Source organism: Gracilinanus agilis, chromosome 2, assembly GCF_016433145.1.
Source record: "Gracilinanus agilis isolate LMUSP501 chromosome 2, AgileGrace, whole genome shotgun sequence".
NCBI classification, from domain to species: Eukaryota; Metazoa; Chordata; class Mammalia; order Didelphimorphia; family Didelphidae; genus Gracilinanus; species Gracilinanus agilis.
The window spans coordinates 159,666,271-159,688,274 of NC_058131.1; the positions used below are offsets into that span (position 1 = coordinate 159,666,271).

General features: G+C 37.7%; 1 protein-coding gene across 1 annotated transcript in view; it reads right to left on the bottom strand.

The window, feature by feature from the left end:
* Nucleotides 1-13,641, bottom strand: part of PIWIL2 (piwi like RNA-mediated gene silencing 2) — an 85,580-nt gene extending 71,939 nt beyond the window's left edge. The window contains 7 exon segments of the mRNA XM_044660817.1: nt 2,206-2,316; nt 3,543-3,743; nt 4,288-4,432; nt 4,577-4,664; nt 6,271-6,468; nt 6,471-6,512; nt 13,498-13,641. Coding sequence (XP_044516752.1) covers nt 2,206-2,316; nt 3,543-3,743; nt 4,288-4,432; nt 4,577-4,664; nt 6,271-6,468; nt 6,471-6,512; nt 13,498-13,641 — 929 coding nt within the window.
* Between the last annotated feature and the right edge of the window lie 8,363 nt (nt 13,642-22,004).

Consider the following 22,004-nt stretch of genomic DNA (forward strand, 5'->3'; position numbering starts at 1 on the left):
ATTTTTTATTCTTTTGGTCTTGTGCTTTTTTTACTTATGTTAATTCTTGTTTAAATTTCCTCCAATGTGTCCTGTAGCCATCTGAGGATGTTTTAAGAATATTTCATATTGTATTTTTTCCATCAAAATTGCTTCAGGTACCTTAAGCTGGTTTAATAGCAATATTGTATCTTTTTTTTTAAACCCTTACCTTCTCTTAGGATTAAATACTATGTATTGGTTCTAAGCCAGAAGAGAGTAAGGGCTGGGCAATGAAAGTTAAGTAGCACAAGCTACTTAGAATCTAAGGCCAAATTTGAACCCAGGACCTCCCATCTCTGGGCCTGGTGTTCTACCCACTGAGCCATCTAACTGTACCCCCTTACTGTATTTTTTAAACTCTCAGGATTTTGCTTGGCTCATTCATTTTTGATGACTTTTAATTTCTTAGTTTTAAATCACTTTTCTTCTCTTTGGTGCTTTTAGGGGTTGGGGGAGGGGTCAGGGAGGATGTATAATGTTGATAACCTGGTTCCCTCAAAAACCCCATTCCAGCATTATGACTAGACTGCATCAAAAATTGCCTATTGCTGGGCAGATCAGGGATTCAGGCTGGTCAAACTGTTTGCATTCTTATCCTCCATAATATTTGATGAGAGGGGTCAGATTATATCCCTACAAACCTCTGCAACCCCATGAAATCTTTTGCCCTGGCCATAGTTGGTGTTTTCATTGTCCCCTAAACCTTCTTGTTCAGATTTCTGAATCTTTACTTGTTATTCGGTTCCAAGGACGTGTTGTGCCACCCCCCCCATACTCTCTGTCTATTCACATCTTAGTTATCTTTCACATCAAACCCTCCCTTTTAAATGATGGTTTTCCTCACTACCATACAGTGATGTATGGCTATGTGTCTGCAGAAGGTGGTACATGGCAGATACACTACAAGCACTTTATTGCTTGTTGTTAACACAGCAAAAGAAGTTCGAACACTCCACAGCAGACACTAGATAGTATGAATCAGCTGACTAGGAGGTCTCTAGTCTGATTATTGGGATAGATATGAAAATGGCCCAGAACTGTTAGTTCTGATAGATGGTAGATTTGTGCTCATGTTGTATCAAGTGAAAAGGATTATAAATGACTTGTTCTTTAACTGAACTGTGTGTCTATACCTGTCTTATTTCTCCCTATAAAATCAGAAGATATTTAAAGGAAGAGACCACTTCATATCTCCTTAGCATTCCATCAGTTAATAACCTATATTGATTGTTAGACTAGTAACAACCACTTGTTTAATTAAGCCCTAAGGGGAAGGGCGCTTAAACTGTGGCAATGTATTTGTAATAGAACATATACCAGAATGCAACAAGGAATCTATATCCAGTGCCAGGTTCCTATGCCTGCCCATTTAATGGGTAATTTTTTTGCAAGTTTGACCCTGAAGGAATGGTCAGAGTTCCCCCAAAACACAGGCTGTGACCAGCTTTGATTTGATCTTCTGTGGTATGTGGAAACAAGATCTCAGTCTGCTGGCCTGAGAGCAATCACTTAGGTTCTGAGAAAGGTAAAAGAAACTTTTGTACTACTGAGACATCAGTCCCATACATCCAAATACGTACAGTGTAGAGCAGGATATTCAGAACTTAAACACAAAGTTGCCAATATTATCAATGATTTTGGGACTCTTTTCTTCCACTTGACTCCAGTTTTTCATTCTTCCCCTCATTTCAAAAATCTGGTCCCCAAAGTTCCCCATATTTATCTTTGAAGGTTAACTCAGGAGACTGACAGATTTTCTCCCTTTAATCTCCCTTTGTGCCATACGACTGGTCACATTTTTATTCCCCTACTTCTCTATAACTTTGGAACCAGTCTCTTGCTTTTCTGAGGCATGGGAGTAATCCAGACAGAAAAATCACACACAAGTATCAGTCATTTTCCTTATATTGTTTCATATGTGAAACTGAAAGTCAAAAGAACTACCTTGCTACCCACAAATACTGAGCAAACTAGTAATAATTTAATTAATTTTCAAAACGTGAGAATGGGAAGATAACGAGTCAGTTCCTAAGAAGAAACATGATAAAGATTTTAAAAATAAAGTAAAAGTTATAATCTCGGATTGCCTCTTTGAATGCCCCAAATCAATTTGAGAGATCAGAGGAATTGCACACAACAAAATTCTCAGTTCTAGAAGGAACAAAAGAAAAATTTTACCATTACCTGAAAGTCACATGATACTGATACACAGCTTCATTCTGACAGTGTATTTTGACTAGGTTCAATCCCAAGGGTTGGGGGGTTCCTTTTGATCCTTGTTTCACAAGGGGCTCTCTGGGAAAAAATACACACACCAAAAAAAACAAAACAACACTAGAATAGCAGAATCTATTTTGAAGATTCAATTCAACAAGCATTTATTAAGGGCCTACTATGGGTGGACCACTATGCTAGGCTCTAGAAGAGATAAAAAGTTTAAAAAAATAGTCCCTGCCCTTATGGAGCTTACAGCCTAGCAAAGGGATAAATACATTTACAGATAGCTATAATACACAATATTACACACTAAATATATTAAAGAGTTGCAAACAAAGTCTGAGGGGGAAAGGCAATTACAGACAGGGTAGGGCCAACCCTAAGAAGCAAGACTGCCTTTTCTTTTTGTTTGAGTATTACAGGGAGACAGCATGGCATAATGAATACAGTTGGCCTCAGAGTCATAAAGACATGGGATCTAGTCCAGCCTCTGACATGAACTGGCTGTGTGACCCTGGGCACTTAATTTGTCAATGCTCCAGGCAAATTAAGATTATAAAGGGCAGAGATGGTACTCATCTACAACTGACCAAGGGATTCTTTTCATGTAAGAGTTCCACACATCAATGAAATCACAGGTCCACTCTTAATCCCTAGCCATCTGAGTACTTTGGTTGGGTTTAGCTGGGTCCAAGCATAAACTCACAAAGGATTTCAGGAATGTTCTCCTCTCTCCCTCAGCTAATTCTCCAACTTTGTATTATGATATGGAATTTCTCTTCTACAATTCCTACTAATACTGCCTCCTTGAAGTATAATGTTAACCCTATATTAGCTAGAAAGACTAAGAATAAGCCTGGAGACTATGTCTTCCAACCTAGGACCTGACTATTTAGTTTGGAGAGGAGCACCAACAAAGGTGATGACTTTTTTGGCCACAAAAATTCATAAAGCTACGTATTAAAAATGTGGAGATGCTGAAATATTTATTAGTGGCAAAAATACTCATGCCAATTAAAATACAGAGCTTTATAAATATTTAATAAAAGGAAATGCCTTGCTAAATCTGAGCTGTCAAACAGTGTCATTATTCTCTAGCATTATTATATAACAACTTTCAGGATTTTAATTCTCCTTTACAAATCACATAACCTCTCCAAAAACAAAAAAAATGTTATTACCTACCCTACTGGGATTCTGATCTCACAAAAACGGCTCTATTAGTACCCTATGCCTAAACAAAGGAGTTAACTAGAAAGCCACCATAATCATTATAAGACACAAAGGCAGGGCTCCTCACTTACTTTTTCTCCATTTGTTCAAAAGGAATATCTGGAGGGTGATCTTGATAGAGTGGGAAGGAGGATTTGGGCGATGGTAGTGATGATGATGATAATGGTGGACTATCTGGAGATAATAAATCACTTGGTGCTTTATATATTGCTCTGCCTAGGCCAATAGCTGGTCTTCCCAAAGGGACCTCCACATTCCCTCTTCCAAGCATCCTGAATTCATAAACATTGCAGATTTTTAAAAAATTGGTACTTTTATCTATGTTCCATTTTAGTCATCTCCAAATCTACTCTATTCCTATAATAGTCTACTAAGAGGACCAAATGCAGTTTTGTGAATTAATTTCAGAAGACAATGACATAAAATAGAACACATTATGAAAGCAGAGCAAAATAGTCATATCCACCAGTTACTCTTAGTGCTGAACTTCTAGATCACTTCCTACCGCAGAAATGGAATATAAATATGCTTCAATTGTTTAAAAACAATTTTAGAATCAGAATCCTAAGAGGGCAATGGAGATATATATTTATATATATAAATAAATCAGAAACTGCACTTTCCCCCTCTTTTTAAGCAGGCAAAAAGAAATATAATTGCTTACTATTCCTAGAAAATGCCTATGGTATGTTATCACAAAAGTCGTTTCATGAAGATAAGTAATTCAATCCTTCTTAAAGAATTTTTTTTCCCCTCAAGGTCAGTTAAATTATCTTTCTGGATTTTAAGTTTATCTGAGAACTAAACAACACCCACCTATTCCAGCCAAGAGAGACTGAAGCCATCTTGCTGTCCCCAGCTGCCAACACTGAAGGGCCAGGAAAAGTTGGCTGTTTTAGAAGCTCTTCTTGGCCTTTAGAGGCCTTATTGAAACTCAAGCCTCGGCCTAAAATGCCTCTACCTTAATAAAAAGATTCAAATATTGATTAGTGTTATATGCTGAAAAAAACTTTTTAAATGGTCAATTTCTTTGGGGATATAAAGCAAAAAGACGAAAAAAGAGAAACTAAACCACTATGACTACACTGATTAGCCTTCCACTTACCCAAAGTTGGTATCTCTCTTCTCAAAGGGGAATGGGGAGCTGTTTCAAAACCCAGCCCACGGAACATAGATGGTAAACCAACAGTCTCCTGTAGAAGGGCAAATGTAAACAATTAAGTGTGAGGGTTTTTAAGAGCCAAAGGTACTAATGATTTTCTCAAGTTTCTGGGATGTTTCCTTTATCATCTTTATTCAGTCCTGGAAATGTTATAGGTTGAAGGATAAAAGCATAATTGAACTTCTTTGAAACAGTGCTATTGGGAAACAACCAATCTATCTTATCAGACAACTTTCCAATAGTTATATCTCACAAGGACAGAATTTAATTAACAGTAACTAACTCTGAAAGAAAAAAAATCCAAAAGTTATTATATGGAACAAAAATACTTAAGCACAAGTGGAACAAATGTGATGCTGAAAAGACCTGTACTTCATTTTTTACTTTACAAATAACTTCAGCATATCATTTTGTAGAACTATTAGAACTTTTGGAGTGAGCAAGTACCTCAGATGGTTCATCTAAGACCAGTCTACAAAGGGTGTTTAGTCCAAGGTGACATGAGAAGTAGCAGAGCCAAGACTAGAAAACAGATCTCCTAATTCCTATATGTCACTATATTTCATACTCCTGAATCTTAGTTTGTCTCATCTAGAAAAAAAAAATTTTATCCACTTTAAAGCAGGCATTTAAACACTTGTGCAAAATAATTTCATAAAGAGAAAGGCATTATAGAACTCCTTGCTGGAATATGAGCCAATATATATTAAGTAGAGAATATAAACAATCATAGCCTTTTTATCCATTTAAGCTTTATGAAATGCCTGAATTACTGAGACAAAGGAAATTAATGGGGGAAAACTAGTCTAAATGAAGTTTTGACATTTGTGTCAATTTTTTAGTAAGCTGACTCTTGAAGAACAACAAAGATTTCATTTCTTTATAGTTTCTGAATTGCTACAAGGTTTTTACTACCGCTATTTACAGATTCTTTGTCTCATGTTACACTTACTATACTACAATAATGCCAGTTTCAGAAGTCATATGAACCCAGAGGCAGTCGTATTCTTAGCCTCAAGTAATATAATTCTAAATTACTGGAAAATGTTTATCTTACTGGAAATTGTTTATCTGCCAACAAAACAATAGTTCACACTGCTAGCTAATAATGGCTCCCTCAAGTTTCCCCCTTGATTTTTAAAATCCTTTTGTACTTTGGTTGTAGGCAAATATTGTTCTTATCATACACACACAGGCTTAAAGACACTAAGTATTTATAATACAAATAAACTTTGGCTAAAAAATATAAACAAATGAACAGTAGCAATAGCTGAAGAAATTATAATCCTTTCCTGTGGGGCTTAAGGGCAAAGAGCCTCATCAAAATAACAAACGAAAGAAAAACCTGGGCTGACAACTCTGATCTCTACAGCACTGACATACTGTAACATATTAACTTCACAGGGAAAAAAAAAGAATACTTAGAAAGCAGCAAGCAGTTCTGTCATGATTTGTCTCTAACACTACTTCTTATGAAATCTGGAAAGGCACCAAAGGGAAGTGGCTATGTACAAATTTCAGAGTTCTATTCATGAAGCATTTTCCTGTTCGTGATTAAATTCTAAAGTTAGAAATGCAAAAACAAGACAAGAAGTATATTCACAATTAAACATTTAACAGATTTCCTATATTCTTACCTGTTGTAATAGCTCACAATGCAGATTTGGTTCCTTTGGCCTCCCAAATGAATTGCTTTGGACTGTCTGTCCTGCTCTGCCCATAGTCGTGTCCATAAGTTTGGGAACATGTGGCCGAGATCCTGGTAGCCGTAGATATGGAAGTGAATGGAAAGGAGGTGTTCCTCTGAATGGAGGTCGAATAGGATCCATTGGATGGGGCTGTTGAGGACATGGGTGTTGATCCTGTTTTGGCTAAACACCTGTCAACAAATTAAAGAGGAACAGATGTTCCTAATTCATACTACTCCTTCAAACCAAACCCATAAGAATATAAGAAATGTCATAATTCCCTCAATCTCTTCCTCAATTCTATCCTGCCCTTCATTCTGATTCTGAGTGACTCTAAGATGCATTTTGAAGCAAAATATAAACTGACAAGCATATATGAAATACTTACTATATGTGAAACATTTTGCTTGGTTTTGGGGATACAGGTACAAAGAATGAAATGCTCCCTACTTAAAAGGATCTTATATTCTACTAGGGAAGACAAGTGCATATAAGTACATACAGAATAAATACAAATACAAAATAGTTAAATAAAAGATAATTTGGGAAGGAAAGTACTAGCAGTTGGGCAGATCAAAAAAAAGGCTTCATGCAGAAGGTGCTGAAGGTCTGTCTAGAAGAGAGGGATTCAAATGAGGTAGAGGATGGGAGGGAATGCATAGCATAATATAGCAAAGACAGAGATGGGAGATGACAGGAAAGGAGATCATGTCCAATGAAGCTAGAAGATAATTTGGTGCTAGGTTGTCAAGGGTTTTAAAAGTTGAACAGAGAAGTTTGTATTTTCTCTTAGAGGCAACAGGAAGTTACTAGAGTTTACTGAAGTCACGAATGCAGAATGCCCTCTACATATAACCTTTATCCTGTCCGTTCCTGTCTTCTCTAGCAAACAGCAAACCTCAATGGTCTCATTGATTCCAAATCTTCAACTTTCCCTATCTACTGGTTCCTTTCCTATTGCCTTCAAACATACTCAGGTCACCCCATCCTTAAAAACAAAAAAATCTTTATTAGACCCTACTATCTCCTCCAGCTATCATCCTGTATCTTTCTTCCCTTTTTTAGCCAAAGTCTTGGAAAAGTTGCCTACGTTCACCATCTCCCCTTCCTCAACTTCTCACTCCTCAACCTTTGTAGTTTCCAGCCTCCTTACTCAACAGAAACTGCTTACTCCCAAGTTACCAATGATCTGTCAACTGTCAAATCCGATGATGTTTATCCAGTTCTTATCCTTCTAGATTTATCTGTTGTATTTCATGCTATTGAGCTCCCTCCCTCTCCTCAGAAATATTTTATTATCTCTAGGGTTTCATGACATTACTCTCTCCTGGATTTCCTCAAGACATCTTAAATTCAACATGGAAAAATACTAAACAAACTCATTTCCCCACAAAACATGTCCTTCCAAATTTCCCTATTTCTGTCAAAGGTAACCACCACCATCCTTTCAGTTTTCCTGGTTCATAAGCAGGATATAACTTCAATTCTTTTCTCTCCTTCACTCCACATATCAAATTTATGTCACAAAATATTGCCATTTCTACTTCAATATCTCTTTACATCTGACCCTTTAGTGCAGACCTTCATTCTTTCTTGCCTAAATAAAATTGCAATTGTCTTCTATTGGTCTCCCTGCTTCAAGTCTTTTCCCATTCCAATCCATCCAACATACTGCCACCAAGGTGATTGTCCTGAAGTGCAGATTTTGACCATGTCACTCTGGGACACAGTCAATTCCTTTGGTTTCCTAACAACTCCAGGGAAAAATATAAATTTCTCTGTTTAGCTTTTAAAATCCTACACAAACCAAAACTATCGTTCCAGTCTCACTGAACTGTAAACTGGACTTCTTTCTGTTCCTCGCACACTTATAACATCTTCTATCTTAGTACTTTTTCAATGTCCATATCCCCCATATCTTTAATGCCCTGCCCCTCCCTTAAAATGCCTCACAGTCCTATTCCTATAGATGAATTCTTAGCACCATCTTATGCATGAAGTATGTACTGATCCCCCAACTACTCATGTACTCCCTCCTTAAATGCCTTGACTTTTTATATCATTTTTATTTCATTTAATATTTCCCAATTACATGTAAAAAAAATTTTAAATCATTTTAAATTCCAGATTCTCTCTTCTCTTGCCCCTTCCCTCCTTGAATAGGAAAAAAATTTGATGTCAATTATATTTGAGGTCATGTAAAACATTTCCGTATTAGCCATGTTCCAAAAGTAAACACAAAATAAAATGAAAATAAAGTTTAAAAAAATGATGCTTCAATCTGCAGAGTTCATTGATCCTCTCTTAGAAGGTGGATAGCATTTTTTATCACAAATCCTTTAGAACTGTCTTGGATCATTTTTTTTTATCAGAGTAGTTGTCTTTCACAGTTTTTTATCAGAGTAGTTGTCTTTCACAGTTGTTTATCCTTACAATGTTTCTGTTACTATGTACAATGTTCTAATTCTGCTCACTTCACTTTCCATGAGTTCATATAAGATTTACTGACTTTTTCTGAAACTTTTTATGTTTCTCTTGAGTATTGTATTTGAAAGTCAAATTTTCTAGTCAGCTCTCATCTTTTTATCAGGAATGCTTGAAAACCCTCATTAAATATTAATTTTTCCCTCTGAAGGGTTATTCTGAGTTTTGCTAGGAAGGCTATTCTTGATTTTAATAGCAATTTTACCTTCCAGAATATAATATTCTAAGCCTCCACTCCTTTAATGTGGTAGCCCCTAAATTTTGTGAGATTCTGACTATGGTTCCATAATATATATTATGGAGCCATATCCATATATATATGTGTGTGTGTGTGTGTAAATATATATATATATGTATATATGTATACATATATGTATTTTAAACCCTTACCTTCCATCTAGAATCAATACTGTATATTGGTTCTAAGGCAGAAGAGCAGTAAGGGGCCAGGCAATGGAGATCAAGTGATTTGTCCAGGGTCATACAGCTAAGAAGTGTCTGAGGTCAGATTTGAACCTATGACCTCCTGTCTCTGACCCTAGCTCTCAATCCACTGTGCCACCTAGCTGCTCCCCACAATACTTTAATTGTTTCTTTCTTGCTGCTTAAAGTATTTTCTCTTTGACTTGGGAACTCCAGAATTTATATAATTTTCCTAGGAGTTTTTATTTTGGCCCAAGATCTCTTTCAGGTGGCAACTGGCAGATTCTTTCAGTTTCTATTTTACCCTTCTAGTCCTAGGATATTAGGGCAATTTTTCTTTGATAATTTCTTGAAATGTGATGTTTAGGCTCTTTTTATTGTAATCATGGCTTTCAGGCAATCCAATAATTTAAAAATTACTTCTCAATCTATTTTCTCAATCAGTTATTTTTCCAATAAGATATTTCACATTTTATTTTATCTTTTTCACCCTTTTGACTGTTTTATTGTTTCTTGATGTCTTGTATTATCACAAGCTTCTACTTGCCCATTCTAATTTTTCAGAAATTATTTTCTTCAGCAAGCCTTTGAACCTCTTTTTCCATTTGGCTAATTTTGCTTTTTTAAGAAGTTATTTTCTTCAGCATTTTTGGAGCCTCTTTTAACAAGCTGTTAATTATTTTTTGTAACCTTTCCTTGTTTTCATTTCTTTACCTAAGTTTCCCTCACTACTCTTATCTGATTTGGAAAATAATTTTTGGCTTTTCTAGGATTTCTCATCAGGCTTCTGTCCAATTCACATTTCCCTACCGCAGCAGCTTTGCTTATAGGTGTTTTGACTTAATTGTTTTCTTCTGAGTTTGTATCTTGATCCTCCCTATCACTGTAGTAGCTTTTTTATGGTCAGATTCTTTTTGTTGTTGTTTGATCATTTTTCCATGCTATTTCTTGATTTGAAACTTCATGTTAATGTTGAGCACTGTTACTGGTATGGGCTAGGGAAGGGCTCTGTCTCAAATTTCAGGCTTTTTTCTGAAATGCTGCAGATTATAATCTAGAGTTTTTGGTGTTTCCTCAGTGGTATGATTTGAGAGGAAGTGTGACCCTTATTGAGTAAGGGCTCCTCATCCCTTGGAACTGCAATGCATACTCCTGCCTTGAATTTACTTAGATGTATGTATATTAAAACTTTCTATTTTACTGTATATGTTTTTAATATGTACTTGTTGACTCTCCCATTAGAATGCAAGCACATTTAAGATTGAGGATTCTTTTATATTTTGTATCACAAGCACACAGAACAGCACCTGGCACTAAAGGGTACAAAGAAGACAGTGAAATACTAGTTGATTAATTGACCTTTTTTCACTAGCCCAAGGTCCATCAGGCTTCTGCAATATCACAGAATACCCTTTTTTCTTTTCACAAAACCACTATAAAGCTTCAAGAACTAACAACATTGTCTAAAAGGTCCTCTGTTAAGAGGATGTTTCAACACAAAATCTAGTACTTGTTATTTATGAAAAAATCAGACAAATTATAATAAGGTCAGGGCAGCTAGGTGGCTCAGTGGATAGAGAATCAGGCCTGGAGACAGGAGGTCCTAGGTTCAAATATGACTTCTGACATTTCCTAACTATGTTCCTGGGCAAGTTATTGATTTTGTCTAGTTCTAATTGCCTAGTCCTTACTGCTCTTCTGCCTTGGTGTCAATACTTAGCATTAATTCTAAGACCGATGGTAAGGGTCATTTTTTTTAAAGGTTCCATAGTCTGGGGAAAAGTCTGATAAAGCCTAAAACACTTAGAGGTCACCACAGTATATTTAAAAAAAAAAAAAAAAAAGGAAAAAAAAACCCCTGGGGATGGGAGTAAGGAGGTCTTTAAATAGGAAATAATCTGAATTTAAAAGACAGGGCACTGTGTTGATTTGACTCCTGACATGCCTACCTCTCCTTCCATACAAATCAGATGGCTGATGAAAATACTGGTGAGCTACAGAGAATTTTAAAATCTTGTAATAGAAGCCCACACTAACTTATTCTTCCTGACACTTGTAATAGCTGGAGTCATAAACACCTACAGGAAATGCTATTTGTTGTTCAGGCTGACTTTTTATTACCCAATTTTTTAGGAGAGTTTTCTTAGCAAAGAATGCCATTTTCTTCTCCAGTTCATTTTACAAATAAGGATATTGAAGCAAACAAGGTTAAGTGACTGGCCCAGAATCATACAGCTAGGAAGTGTAAGACCACATTTGAACCCAGGACCTCCCATCTCCCAGTCTGGCTCTCAATCTTCTGAGATACCTAGCTTCCCCTTTTCTCAGCAACTTAAGACTCTTTAAAGAGTTGCCAAGAACACTGAGAAATTAAGCAGCTTGATCAGGATCAGAGAACCAGAATGAATCAGAGGTGTATTTGGAATTCATGTTTTCCTGAAGTTTACCAAGACCAGTTCTCCAATGCATCACACTGCCTTATCAAATCATTTGAAAAATTATACTAATCAACTAATAAGCAAAATGCAAATTGAAATAATTTTGGTTCCAAATGTTATATCCAGCAAAATGGCAAAGATGATAAAAGATAGAAATAGGCAATGTTAGAGGCTCTATAGGAAAAAGCATATTAATACGATTTGGTGAAGCTGTGAATTGGCCCAATCACTCTGGAAAGCAATTTGTAATTACACTAAAAATATGACTAAAATGCCAATTCCTAAGAATCCTACTTATAGACATATAGCCCAAGGATGTTAAAGGCAGAAATGTCCCACAGACATCAACATATTCATAGCAGTACTTTGTTTAGTGGCTAAGAAATGGAAACAAAGTAAACATCCCTCAGTCTGGGAATGGCTGAAAAAACTCTGGCATGTGGCTGCAACAAAATTCTACTGTGCCTTAAGAATTTATGACTAGGAAGAATTCACAGTAACCGAAGGATTTATAGGAACTAATGCATACCATAGCAGCAGACAGAAAGAAATTTATACTCCAATAACAATAATATAAATAGAAAGCCAAGGAAAACAAATCTAAACATTATTTAAGTATAATAACCAAGCCAGAGTGTTGCACATAGCAAAAAAATTGAGACTATATTAAGTTGAAAAAGTGCACCTCTCTTTTTTCTTTGGGGGTGGGGTAGGGGTGTGGCAATTTTGAGTGTGAAGCTTGGTTGTGAATTGCTTAATTTCACTGTTTTTTTCCTTTCTTTTTCATTCTTTGTTGCAAGAGATATCTCAATGGGCAGGGGAGAGAGGAGATAACAGCAAAAAACGAAAGATAGCAATAAAAATTTATTATTTTTTTTAAGAGGGAAGTTACCTAAGCAAACATTACTTACATCCCAGTTTTGACTTGGGCCCAACCTGGCAAGAAACCCCTTCAGATCCCTCAAAACCCCAACTGTGTTGAAAGGCTTTGGGGTGGTATATATTTAAGGGTGAAGTCTGCAGACCTGGGTTTGACCTCCTATTCCCCTTTGGTTATTTGGAAATCTGAGCAAATCAAAACCAAAGCTCTAAAGTCTGGACCTAAATTTCCTGATCAAGAGCAAGATGTTTTGCTGCTCAAACATTCCTTAATCAGGTCTCTACCCCGTGATTTTTTTTTCTTTCTTATTCTACAGGGCGCTCTATTTCTGCCGCGCCCCTGGGTAAATATCTTCCCCCTCCTCAAACCCTCGGTTTCCTCATCTGTAAAATGAGTTTCGTTGGGAAGATCTCGAAGGCTACCCCCCACAACTCTCAAGCTCTGGTCCTCTCACCTCCATCAACTAGCCAACCGCCCCTGACCCCGGGGCCTCAGGTCACGCCCCTCCCCAGGGCCAGCGCCTCTCCCCAGGGCCAGCGCCTCTCCCTTCCCCCCTAAACCTATCTTTTTTGTGTTTTTTTTCCCTTCTCCCCCCACCCACCTTCTTCCCCCACAGGGCCTCCCAGTCCTTCCGTAGACCTCGGAAGGGGCTTTCACCCGTATGAAGCTCATTCCCGGAACTCTTTGGTTCCCTTGGGTAAAGGGGGAAGGGTAGGGCATTAGAGGAGCCACGCGGATAGGAGGAACGGGGGCGGGTGGGGGTCCTCTACGGAGGGTGGGCAGCGAACAGCCACGTGCTGATGGAGGGGCTCAGGCCCCTCCCCCACGTCCACCCACCTCCCACTCCCCAGTCCCAGACCCGGGTGCCACTATCACTTCCCACACCTGCTTGGGCCTCGACAACACAAGCCGCATTCCCGGGACTCTCAACTGGATTGGGCAATGGCTGACCTGTACGGTTGAGAGCTTCGTGCTTCGAGCTCCCCACCGGCTCTCACTTCTTGTACCGAAGAAGCCGCGTCTCCTCCCACCTCCGGTCCCTCCTTCCACTCTTCCTGCGCTAACGTTTGCAACCAGGACGCTAAACCCATTCATTGGTTTTGACTTACGCCACTCACTTCTCCTGGGCTTCTCATTGGCCCCTCTTTTGGGGAGGGGGAATGGGAAAGCTACCTTTTTTTCCCACCTATCCCAGAGAGCTACCTGGATTAGACCAAAAGGGTGTGAAGGCGGGCAAGAGATTCAAAGTTTGATTCTAAAGTCAGAACAGACCACACTGAAACAATACTTATGCATAATAAGCTTTCAAGAATTTATAAACTCATTTGTTGGGGATGTGAGCAAAAGTCAGCTAAATGCTGTTTAAGCCTGAATGACGTTTGTAAAGCTTGGTTGGCCCCGTTGGGGGTGGGGTGATATCAGGGAAATAGCCAAGAAAGGAGAGGGATGTTGTGGGGTGTTAAGAATCTAGGGATAAGAAGGTTGGGAGCACCCCTGGAGCTGAGTGGTACAAAGTAGTGCGGCTCTTCTTGCTCAGCAAATAGAACCCAAGACACAAGGCAACTCATAAACCCAATTTTATTGCAAGACTAAAGGCTTCTGATCTAATTTCTAGTTTGTCACCTTCCCCTCTCCCTTAGAAGCCTAACTCTGCTGTACTCCTGATTGAGCCCTGTGGAGTTAGGAGATCTGGGTTGGAAGTACTTGCCACAAAGACTGCTACAAGGATCAAATGAAGGTATCCTAAATGGTTCCCCATTGCCTCAGTGCAAACTTATTCTGCCATTCAAGGTTTTCTACATTCTGAGTTCAACCTACTTTTTCATGTTCCTCCTTGGGTATTCCCTTTTATATGTATGCTCCAGACAAATTTCACTATGATTCTGTTCTCTCTAGGTTTCATGCCTTTTCTCACACTGCTTTTTTGCAACTTCTACCTTTTTGTTCCTAGTTCTACCTTTTAGGACCAAACAAAATGAAATGAAATGCCCTGGAAAGACCACAGAAATTAAACCTAGGTTCAAATCCTGGCTCTGTTTACTTCCTACCTATATGACTTTGGGCAAGTCACAAACTCTCTGGGCATTCACATGATAGCTCTTCAACTACTTAAAGACAATATGTCATCCATAAGTCTTCCCTGTCTCAGACTAAAAATGACCATTTCCTTACTCAAGCCTCCTAGCTATCCTTTTAAATCCTCCTCCTTCTAATCTTAGTTTCCTCACTTACAAAATGGGGGTATTTTTTTTCTTTTATATGATTGTTTTTAAGGAAAGTGCAAGATAAAGGCACCACATAAAAATGAGTAACTATTATGATTGTTATCATTCACAAGAATAAGGAAGGAACCATGTAAAGACATGGAGGTAGAAAAATAAAGGATATACATATAGAACATATATTCCATTTTGGCTGGTGTTTGGATCTGGCTGTGATGGATGTGTTAGGCCTAGAGGAGGAAGACCAGTTGGGATACAACCAAATTCCTATTCTAGGATGGTGGCAGTGAGGTTAATTAGTAAAGAGATTCTAGAGACTGAAGTATTGACAAACCATAATGGAGACACTCTGCTATTCAAGTGGTGAACCTGAGGATCATAACATGCAATGACAGCATTAGAACCCAGGTCTTCTGACTCTCAAGTCCATCCTTCTTTTCACTATGTTATAGTTGTTCATTTGTAAAATTTTTTAGAACTGCTTTGATTTAACATTGACCATCCACTGCATAACCAACCTTCTAGAATATAAACAAATGACCCTTTTAAAAATATTCCAGTGCTGAACTAGAAGAGATACAATTAAGAACATTTTGTGAACCCATTCCCATACAAAAGGTCCAATTTACCTTGGGGGGGGGGGTTAATTCTGCAAACTACACTCTCTAATGGATAAGCATAAGCATTAGCAAATGCAAAACATAATATGAAACATTTGTTTACAAAAAAAAAAGAGCTGAAATATTATGTCCAGTGTCATAATGCTTTCCTAATCAAATACTTATACCACCATATATGGCTAGAACCCTAATATGAGTTTCCTTGCTCTTCCACTCCCACTCCTGTGCTACCTCCCATTGAATTAAGTGTTCCTTTTGATTCTGGCTTCACAAAGGGTTTTTTGAGGAATAAGAAGATACTACACAAGGAATTAAGTTTTAAGGATGTAACAGTAGCAATGCACAAATTTCCTGCTTGTAAGAAACATATAAGACACATTTTCAGAAAAGGGTGGGCCATGTATCAGAGTATTATTTGTCACACAGTTGTTAACTAGAGATTTTAGAATCTCAGGGCAAGCAAAGCTAGAATTAGGGACTAGGCATGGGAAAACCTTGCCACTGGTGCCCATTTTCAATCTATCAGGCTTCACCTTCATCACACTATGGTGCAAGTGGTTTTAATGAACCACTTGCAATTAGGACATGGAGTAAAGAGGCAAATCTATTTGTCAAGTAGTCAAACCTTTATGGGAAGAGGCAGGAGAGCAGGTGGAGCAATAAAGCCTTACTAGGCATGTACTTTCTCCTCCATCCTAAGATGTGGTAAGAACTGGTGGCAAATGCATTGAGGCTCCTGGAGAGGGGTTGGGTTAGGGGTGGTGAGCCAAGGCCTGACTGGCAGAGGGGGAATGGTCAGGAGAGGATATCAAAATTGAAAGAGAAAATGCTAAAAGGGCACTGGGTATGAATGGGCAAGGGTTTAAAAAAATAAAGGAACCAAGGTGGCAAAGTCTGCAAATAATAACTCAGTAAATATTTGATTATTTTTATCCCTTTAAGGACACGCCATAGGGGAAATTAAATGGATAATTAATAGCACCTAATTTCCAGGATTGTTGTGAGGATCAAATGACATTATAATTGCAAAGATCCTGAGACAATAAGACTTGAGTCTAAATCTGACACTTATTTGCTCTGTGACCCTGGGCAAGTCATTTATCATCTGCCTGGCTCCATTTCTTCAACTATAAAATAGGGATCATAATAGCACCCATCTCCCAGGCTATTGTGAGAAAAAAATGAAATAATAATCGTATAATGCTTAGCAGAATTTAACTATCAAGGCAACAGATTAGAAGGAGCAACCCACTTGAAGCCTCCCAACATTCCCCTTGAAACAACTTCTTCCAATCAAATTTTGGAGTAGTAGAGCCCACAAAAGGTGAGGAGGAGACATTTTTCTGGCCTAAGACAACTTAGATGGTCCGAAGGGGAAATGTGTGTTATTGGGGTGGATGCCAGCCTAGAGTAGAGTGTGGCAGCAGCACCAGCAGCTTTCAGGAGCTCTCAGACAAGAAACTGTAAGGGGGTCAGAGCACTGATCATAAAGATCACAGGTGAACCTTTGCTGGCACTGAGTGTAGCTGGTACTGATTGGAAACTCTATTGCTCACCTCACTTCTGAGTGGAAGTTTCAAGGTGGAAAAGAACACTTGTGGTCAGTCATAAGAGAGCACTTGGAACTGTTTTCAGTTCCAAGCAAGAAAGGACACTAGTGTCTGTAGATGCAGAAGAGCAGGAGTCCTGCTCACAGTTCCAGGGCTAAAAGGATAGTAGCTGTGGCTATAGGAGACCAGAGGCTCTTTGGGTAGACCAGAGAGCAGACCAGGACAGTAGTGACCACACCTCTTTCTGGATCACACCACTTTGGAAGCACTGAAAACTTGCAGCCCCAAGAACTAGCTCTGAAAACAGCAGTGCAGAAAAAGCCAGAAAGGAAATAACAAACATGAAATAAAGAAAATATTGAATATTATTCTGCCTTAAAATAAATATATGGTATTGCTTCTAAGGCAGGAGATAAAGATTTCAAAAGAAAAGAACTTCTGTAGTAAAGTTTTCAAATAATAGAAGTTTAGCAAAAATCTGCTGATTATTTTCATCCTTCACATTTCATGGGGGAGGCTAGTGGCATAATGGATAGATTGCCAGGCCTAGAGTCAGGAAGAACAGAGTTCAAATTGAACTCACATACTTACTAGCTGGGTAATCCTGGACAAGTGTTTTAACCTCTGTTTGCCTCAATTTGCTTATCAGTTAAAATGAGGACAATTTAACAGCATTTATCTCCCATGGTTGTAAAGAGGATCAAATGAGATAATAATTACAAACACTTAGTACAAGGCTTGGCACATAATAAGTGCCACAAAATTTTAGCTAAATAAAAATAATGAAATAAAATATATACATGAAATAAATATATATATTGCTTCATTTTACTTCAGTCTATAGAGAAATAAGAATATAAAAATATGAAATAAAAATGAAAATAATGAAAACAGTGCTTCCTCATCCCCAAATGAGCATAGCTCAATTTTATTTTTATTTTTAAAAAAACCCTTACCTTCTGTCTTAGAATCAATACTACGTATTGGTTCCAAGGCAAAAGACTGATAAGGGCTAGACAATTGGGTAAGTAACTTACGCAAGTTCACATAGCTAGAAAGTATCTGAGGCCATACATAAACCCAGGACATCTCTATCTCCAGGTCTAACTCTATCCACTGAGCCACCTATCTGCCCTCTATAGCCCAACTTTAACATAAAGTTCAAAGTTAAGAAATAGGCTAGGAAAAAAAATGAGAAAATAGCAAAAAACTTTACCATTAAAAAAAAAAAAGCTACCATGGTGGCAGAGAAGACAACATGAAAACTGATACAACTAAAGCCTCAAAGGAAAATGTTAATTGTACCCAAACTCAATGAGAATTCCTAGAAGAGTTCAAGAAAGAGATAAGAGAAGCAGAAGAAAAATGGAGGAAAGAAATGAAAGTGATACAGAAAGGTCAATAGCTTGGTAGAGACACAAAAAAATACTGAAGAAAAAAAACATCTTAAAAAACATAATAGAGGCAGCTGGGTAGTTCAGTGGATTGAGAGTCAAGCCTAGAGATGGGAGGTCCTAAGTTCAAATCTGGCCTCAGACATTTCCCAGCTGTGTGACCCTGGGCAAGTCACTTGACCCCCATTGCCCACCCTTACCACTCTTCCACCTAGGAGCCAATACACAGAAGTTAAGGGTTTAAAAACAAAACAAAACAAAACATAATAGGCCAAATAGAAAGGAGGTAAACAAGGCAGGAGGCAGGGTGAATGTCTCCTTGGCAGTGCAGACAAAGGAGAAAGGGCGACAGTTGGCTCACAAGGCATGATGTGTGAGAGTCAGTGGGTAGAGAGAAAGTTAGATTAACTGAGGTGCAACCAGATTTGGGGCTCTCAACTTCTGTGGGAAGCCAATAAGAGAATAGATAAAAATCTGAGACCCCTCTTCTGACACCTCTTATGATCCATACCTTTTCTTATTGGAAAAACATTATAGACTTTTTGAAAAGCTTTGAGTTCTTAGCAGACCAGAAACTACTGAGTTAAAAATTTCTCTCCTTGATAATTAATAAGCCTGAACTCTAAAAAATATAGTCAAGGCTGGACACAGACAAAGATAGAGATAAGACTGAAGCCAGACTTTATCTGACCAGGTCCAGATCTGTAAATCAAGGCAGAATGCAATTAGTAAACATCTCCATGAAATATATTTCTGCTCCCAGAATTAACCCCTACTAATTGGTGGTTGAAATTTGGCCCTTGCCCTTGTACCCATCTCTCTACTTTTAGACTTTAATGGATTGTGTATGATTTGTAACCCCTTCACAGCTGTGACTCTTTCTTTGTGTTCTTTGTTTGAAACCAGTTTAAAATAAAGTCCAAATCCCATAGCGTTAGAGCAACATGGGCTAACCAATCCGACGCCACAAAAACGCCACTCAGAACCCCCAAAAATATAGAGAGATAGCTCTCAATAAACTTCCATCTTGGTACCTACTGGCTGGGGGCTCCAAATTGCTGCTGTGGAACAGCAAGCTAAATGGAGACACTGAGATCAGGGTAATCTTACTTTAAGAGAAATCTACCTCTACTTTCTCTCGGTTTCATCTTTCTCCCCTTCTCCTTTCCATCAATAAACCATAATAAACCATTAAAATCTACAGCCAGACTCCCAATTTTCATCTTAATATATACACACATGCACTCAGTTGTATATAGAAATCTATCTTACCCAATAGAGGTTGGGAAATGATAAAAAAGAGGGTTGGTTAAGGGAGACAGTGGTTAGAAGCAAAATAGGCTCTTGGGGAAGGAGAGGATAGAGAAAGAGAAAGAAGAATAAACAGAAGAAAATGGGATTAAGGGAAATATGCAGTAGTCATAAATGTAGATGTGATCGGATGAGCTCACCCATAGTACCAAAAAGGAGAGCAAAATGTATTAGAAACAAGAATCCAAAAATATATTATTTAGAGGGCAGCTGGGTTAGCTCAGTGGATTGAGAGCCTGGCCTAGAGACGGGAGGTCCTAGGTTCAAATCTGGCCTCAGACACTTCCCAGCTGTGTGACCCTGGGCAAGTCACTTGACCCCCATTGCCTACCCTTACCACTCTTCCACCTATAAGTCAATACACAGAAGTTAAGGGTTTAAAAAAAAAAAAAAACAAAAAACAAAACAAAAATATATTATTTACAAGAGATACATATGAAACAGAAAGACACACAGAGATAAAATAAAATGTTAGAGTGGAATCAAATATACTTCAACCGAAGTAAAAAAGGCAGAAGTAGTAATCATGATCTCAGACGTAGCTAAAACAAAAACAGACCTAATTAAAAGGATAATCAAGGAAACTACATTTTGCTGAAAAGGTATACCATGGATATCAAAATATCAAAAACTTTTGCAATAAGTTTCTCTGATAAAGGGCTCATTTCTCAACTATATACAGAATTGGGTCAAAGTTTTAAAAATAAAAGCCATTCCCTAATTGATAAATGGCCAAAGGATATGAATCAGCAGTGTTCAGAAGAAGAAATCAAAGCCATCTATAGTTTTATGAAAAAATGCTCTAAATCATTATTGATTAGAGAATGCAAATAAAAACAACTCTGAGGTACTACCTCACACCTTTCAGAAATGACAAATGCTGGAGCAGATGAGGGAGAATGGATACATTAATGAACTGTTAGTGAAACAGTAAACTGATTCGACCATTCTGGATAACAATTTGGAACTATGTCAAAAGGGCTATAAAACTATATACTCTTTGACCCAGCAATACCACTATTAGCTCTATATTCCAAAGAAATCAAAGAAAAAGGAAAAGGACATATATATATATATATATATGTATGTACATATCTACACACATACAAAAATACGTCAGTTCTTTTTGTAGTGGAAAAGAATTGGAAATTGGGGAGATGATCATCAACTGGGGAATGGCTAAAGAAGTTGTGACACAAGACTGTGATGGAGTACTACTTTGCTATAAGAAATGAGGGGGAGCTAGGTGGCTCAATGGATAAAGTGACAGGACTAGAAAGTGAAGGTTCTGGGTTCAAAATCTGACCTTAGAAACTACCTAGCTATATGGCCCTGGGCAAGTCACTTAACCCAAATTGTTCAGCTCTTACTACTTTTCTGCCTTGGATCTAATACTAAGCATCAATTCTAAGACAGAAGGTGCCGGTCTAAAAAATTAAAAAGAAATAATGAAGGGGGTGGTTTCAGAAAAATATGGCAAGATCTCTATGAACTAAAGTGAATGAAGCAAGAATCAAATTGGACTCATGATGAAAAAATGCTATCCATCTCCAGAATTAACTCTGACTGCAAATTGAAGTATAATTTTCTTTTTTTTTTTGTAACATGGCTAATATGGAAATGTTTAGAGGATTTCATATGTATAACTGATATAATATTGTTTGCCTTCTCAGTGGGTACAGGAAGGCATGGGAGGGAGAAAATTTGGAACTAAAAATTTTGAAAGTAAAATATGTTTAAAAAATAAATAATTTTAAACAGTATATACCTAAAACCATCAACAAGCATTATATGCAATGGGGATAAATTAGAAGCCTTCCCAATAAGATCAGGTGTGAAACAAGGATGTCCATTATCACCTCTATTGTTCAACATAGTACTAGAAACACTAGCAGTAGCAATTAGAGAAGAAAAAGAAATTGAAGGTATCAAAATAGGCAAGGAGGAGACTAAGCTATCACTCTTTGCAGATGATATGATGGTCTACTTAAAAAATCCTAGAGAATCAACTAAGAAGCTTGTAGAAATAATCAACAACTTTAGCAAAGTTGCAGGATACAAAATAAATGCACATAAATCATCAGCATTTCTATTCATTTCCAACACATTAGAGCACCAAGAGGTAGAAAGAGAAATACCATTTAAAATCACCCTAGACAATATAAAATACTTAGGAATCTATCTACCAAAACAAACACAGGAATTATACAAAAACAACTATAAAACACTTTCCAAACAAATAAAACTGGATCTAAACAATTGGAAAGCCATTGGTTGCTCATGGGTAGGATGAGCTAACATAATAAAAATGACCATTCTACCCAAATTAATTTACCTATTTAGCGCCATACCTATCAAACT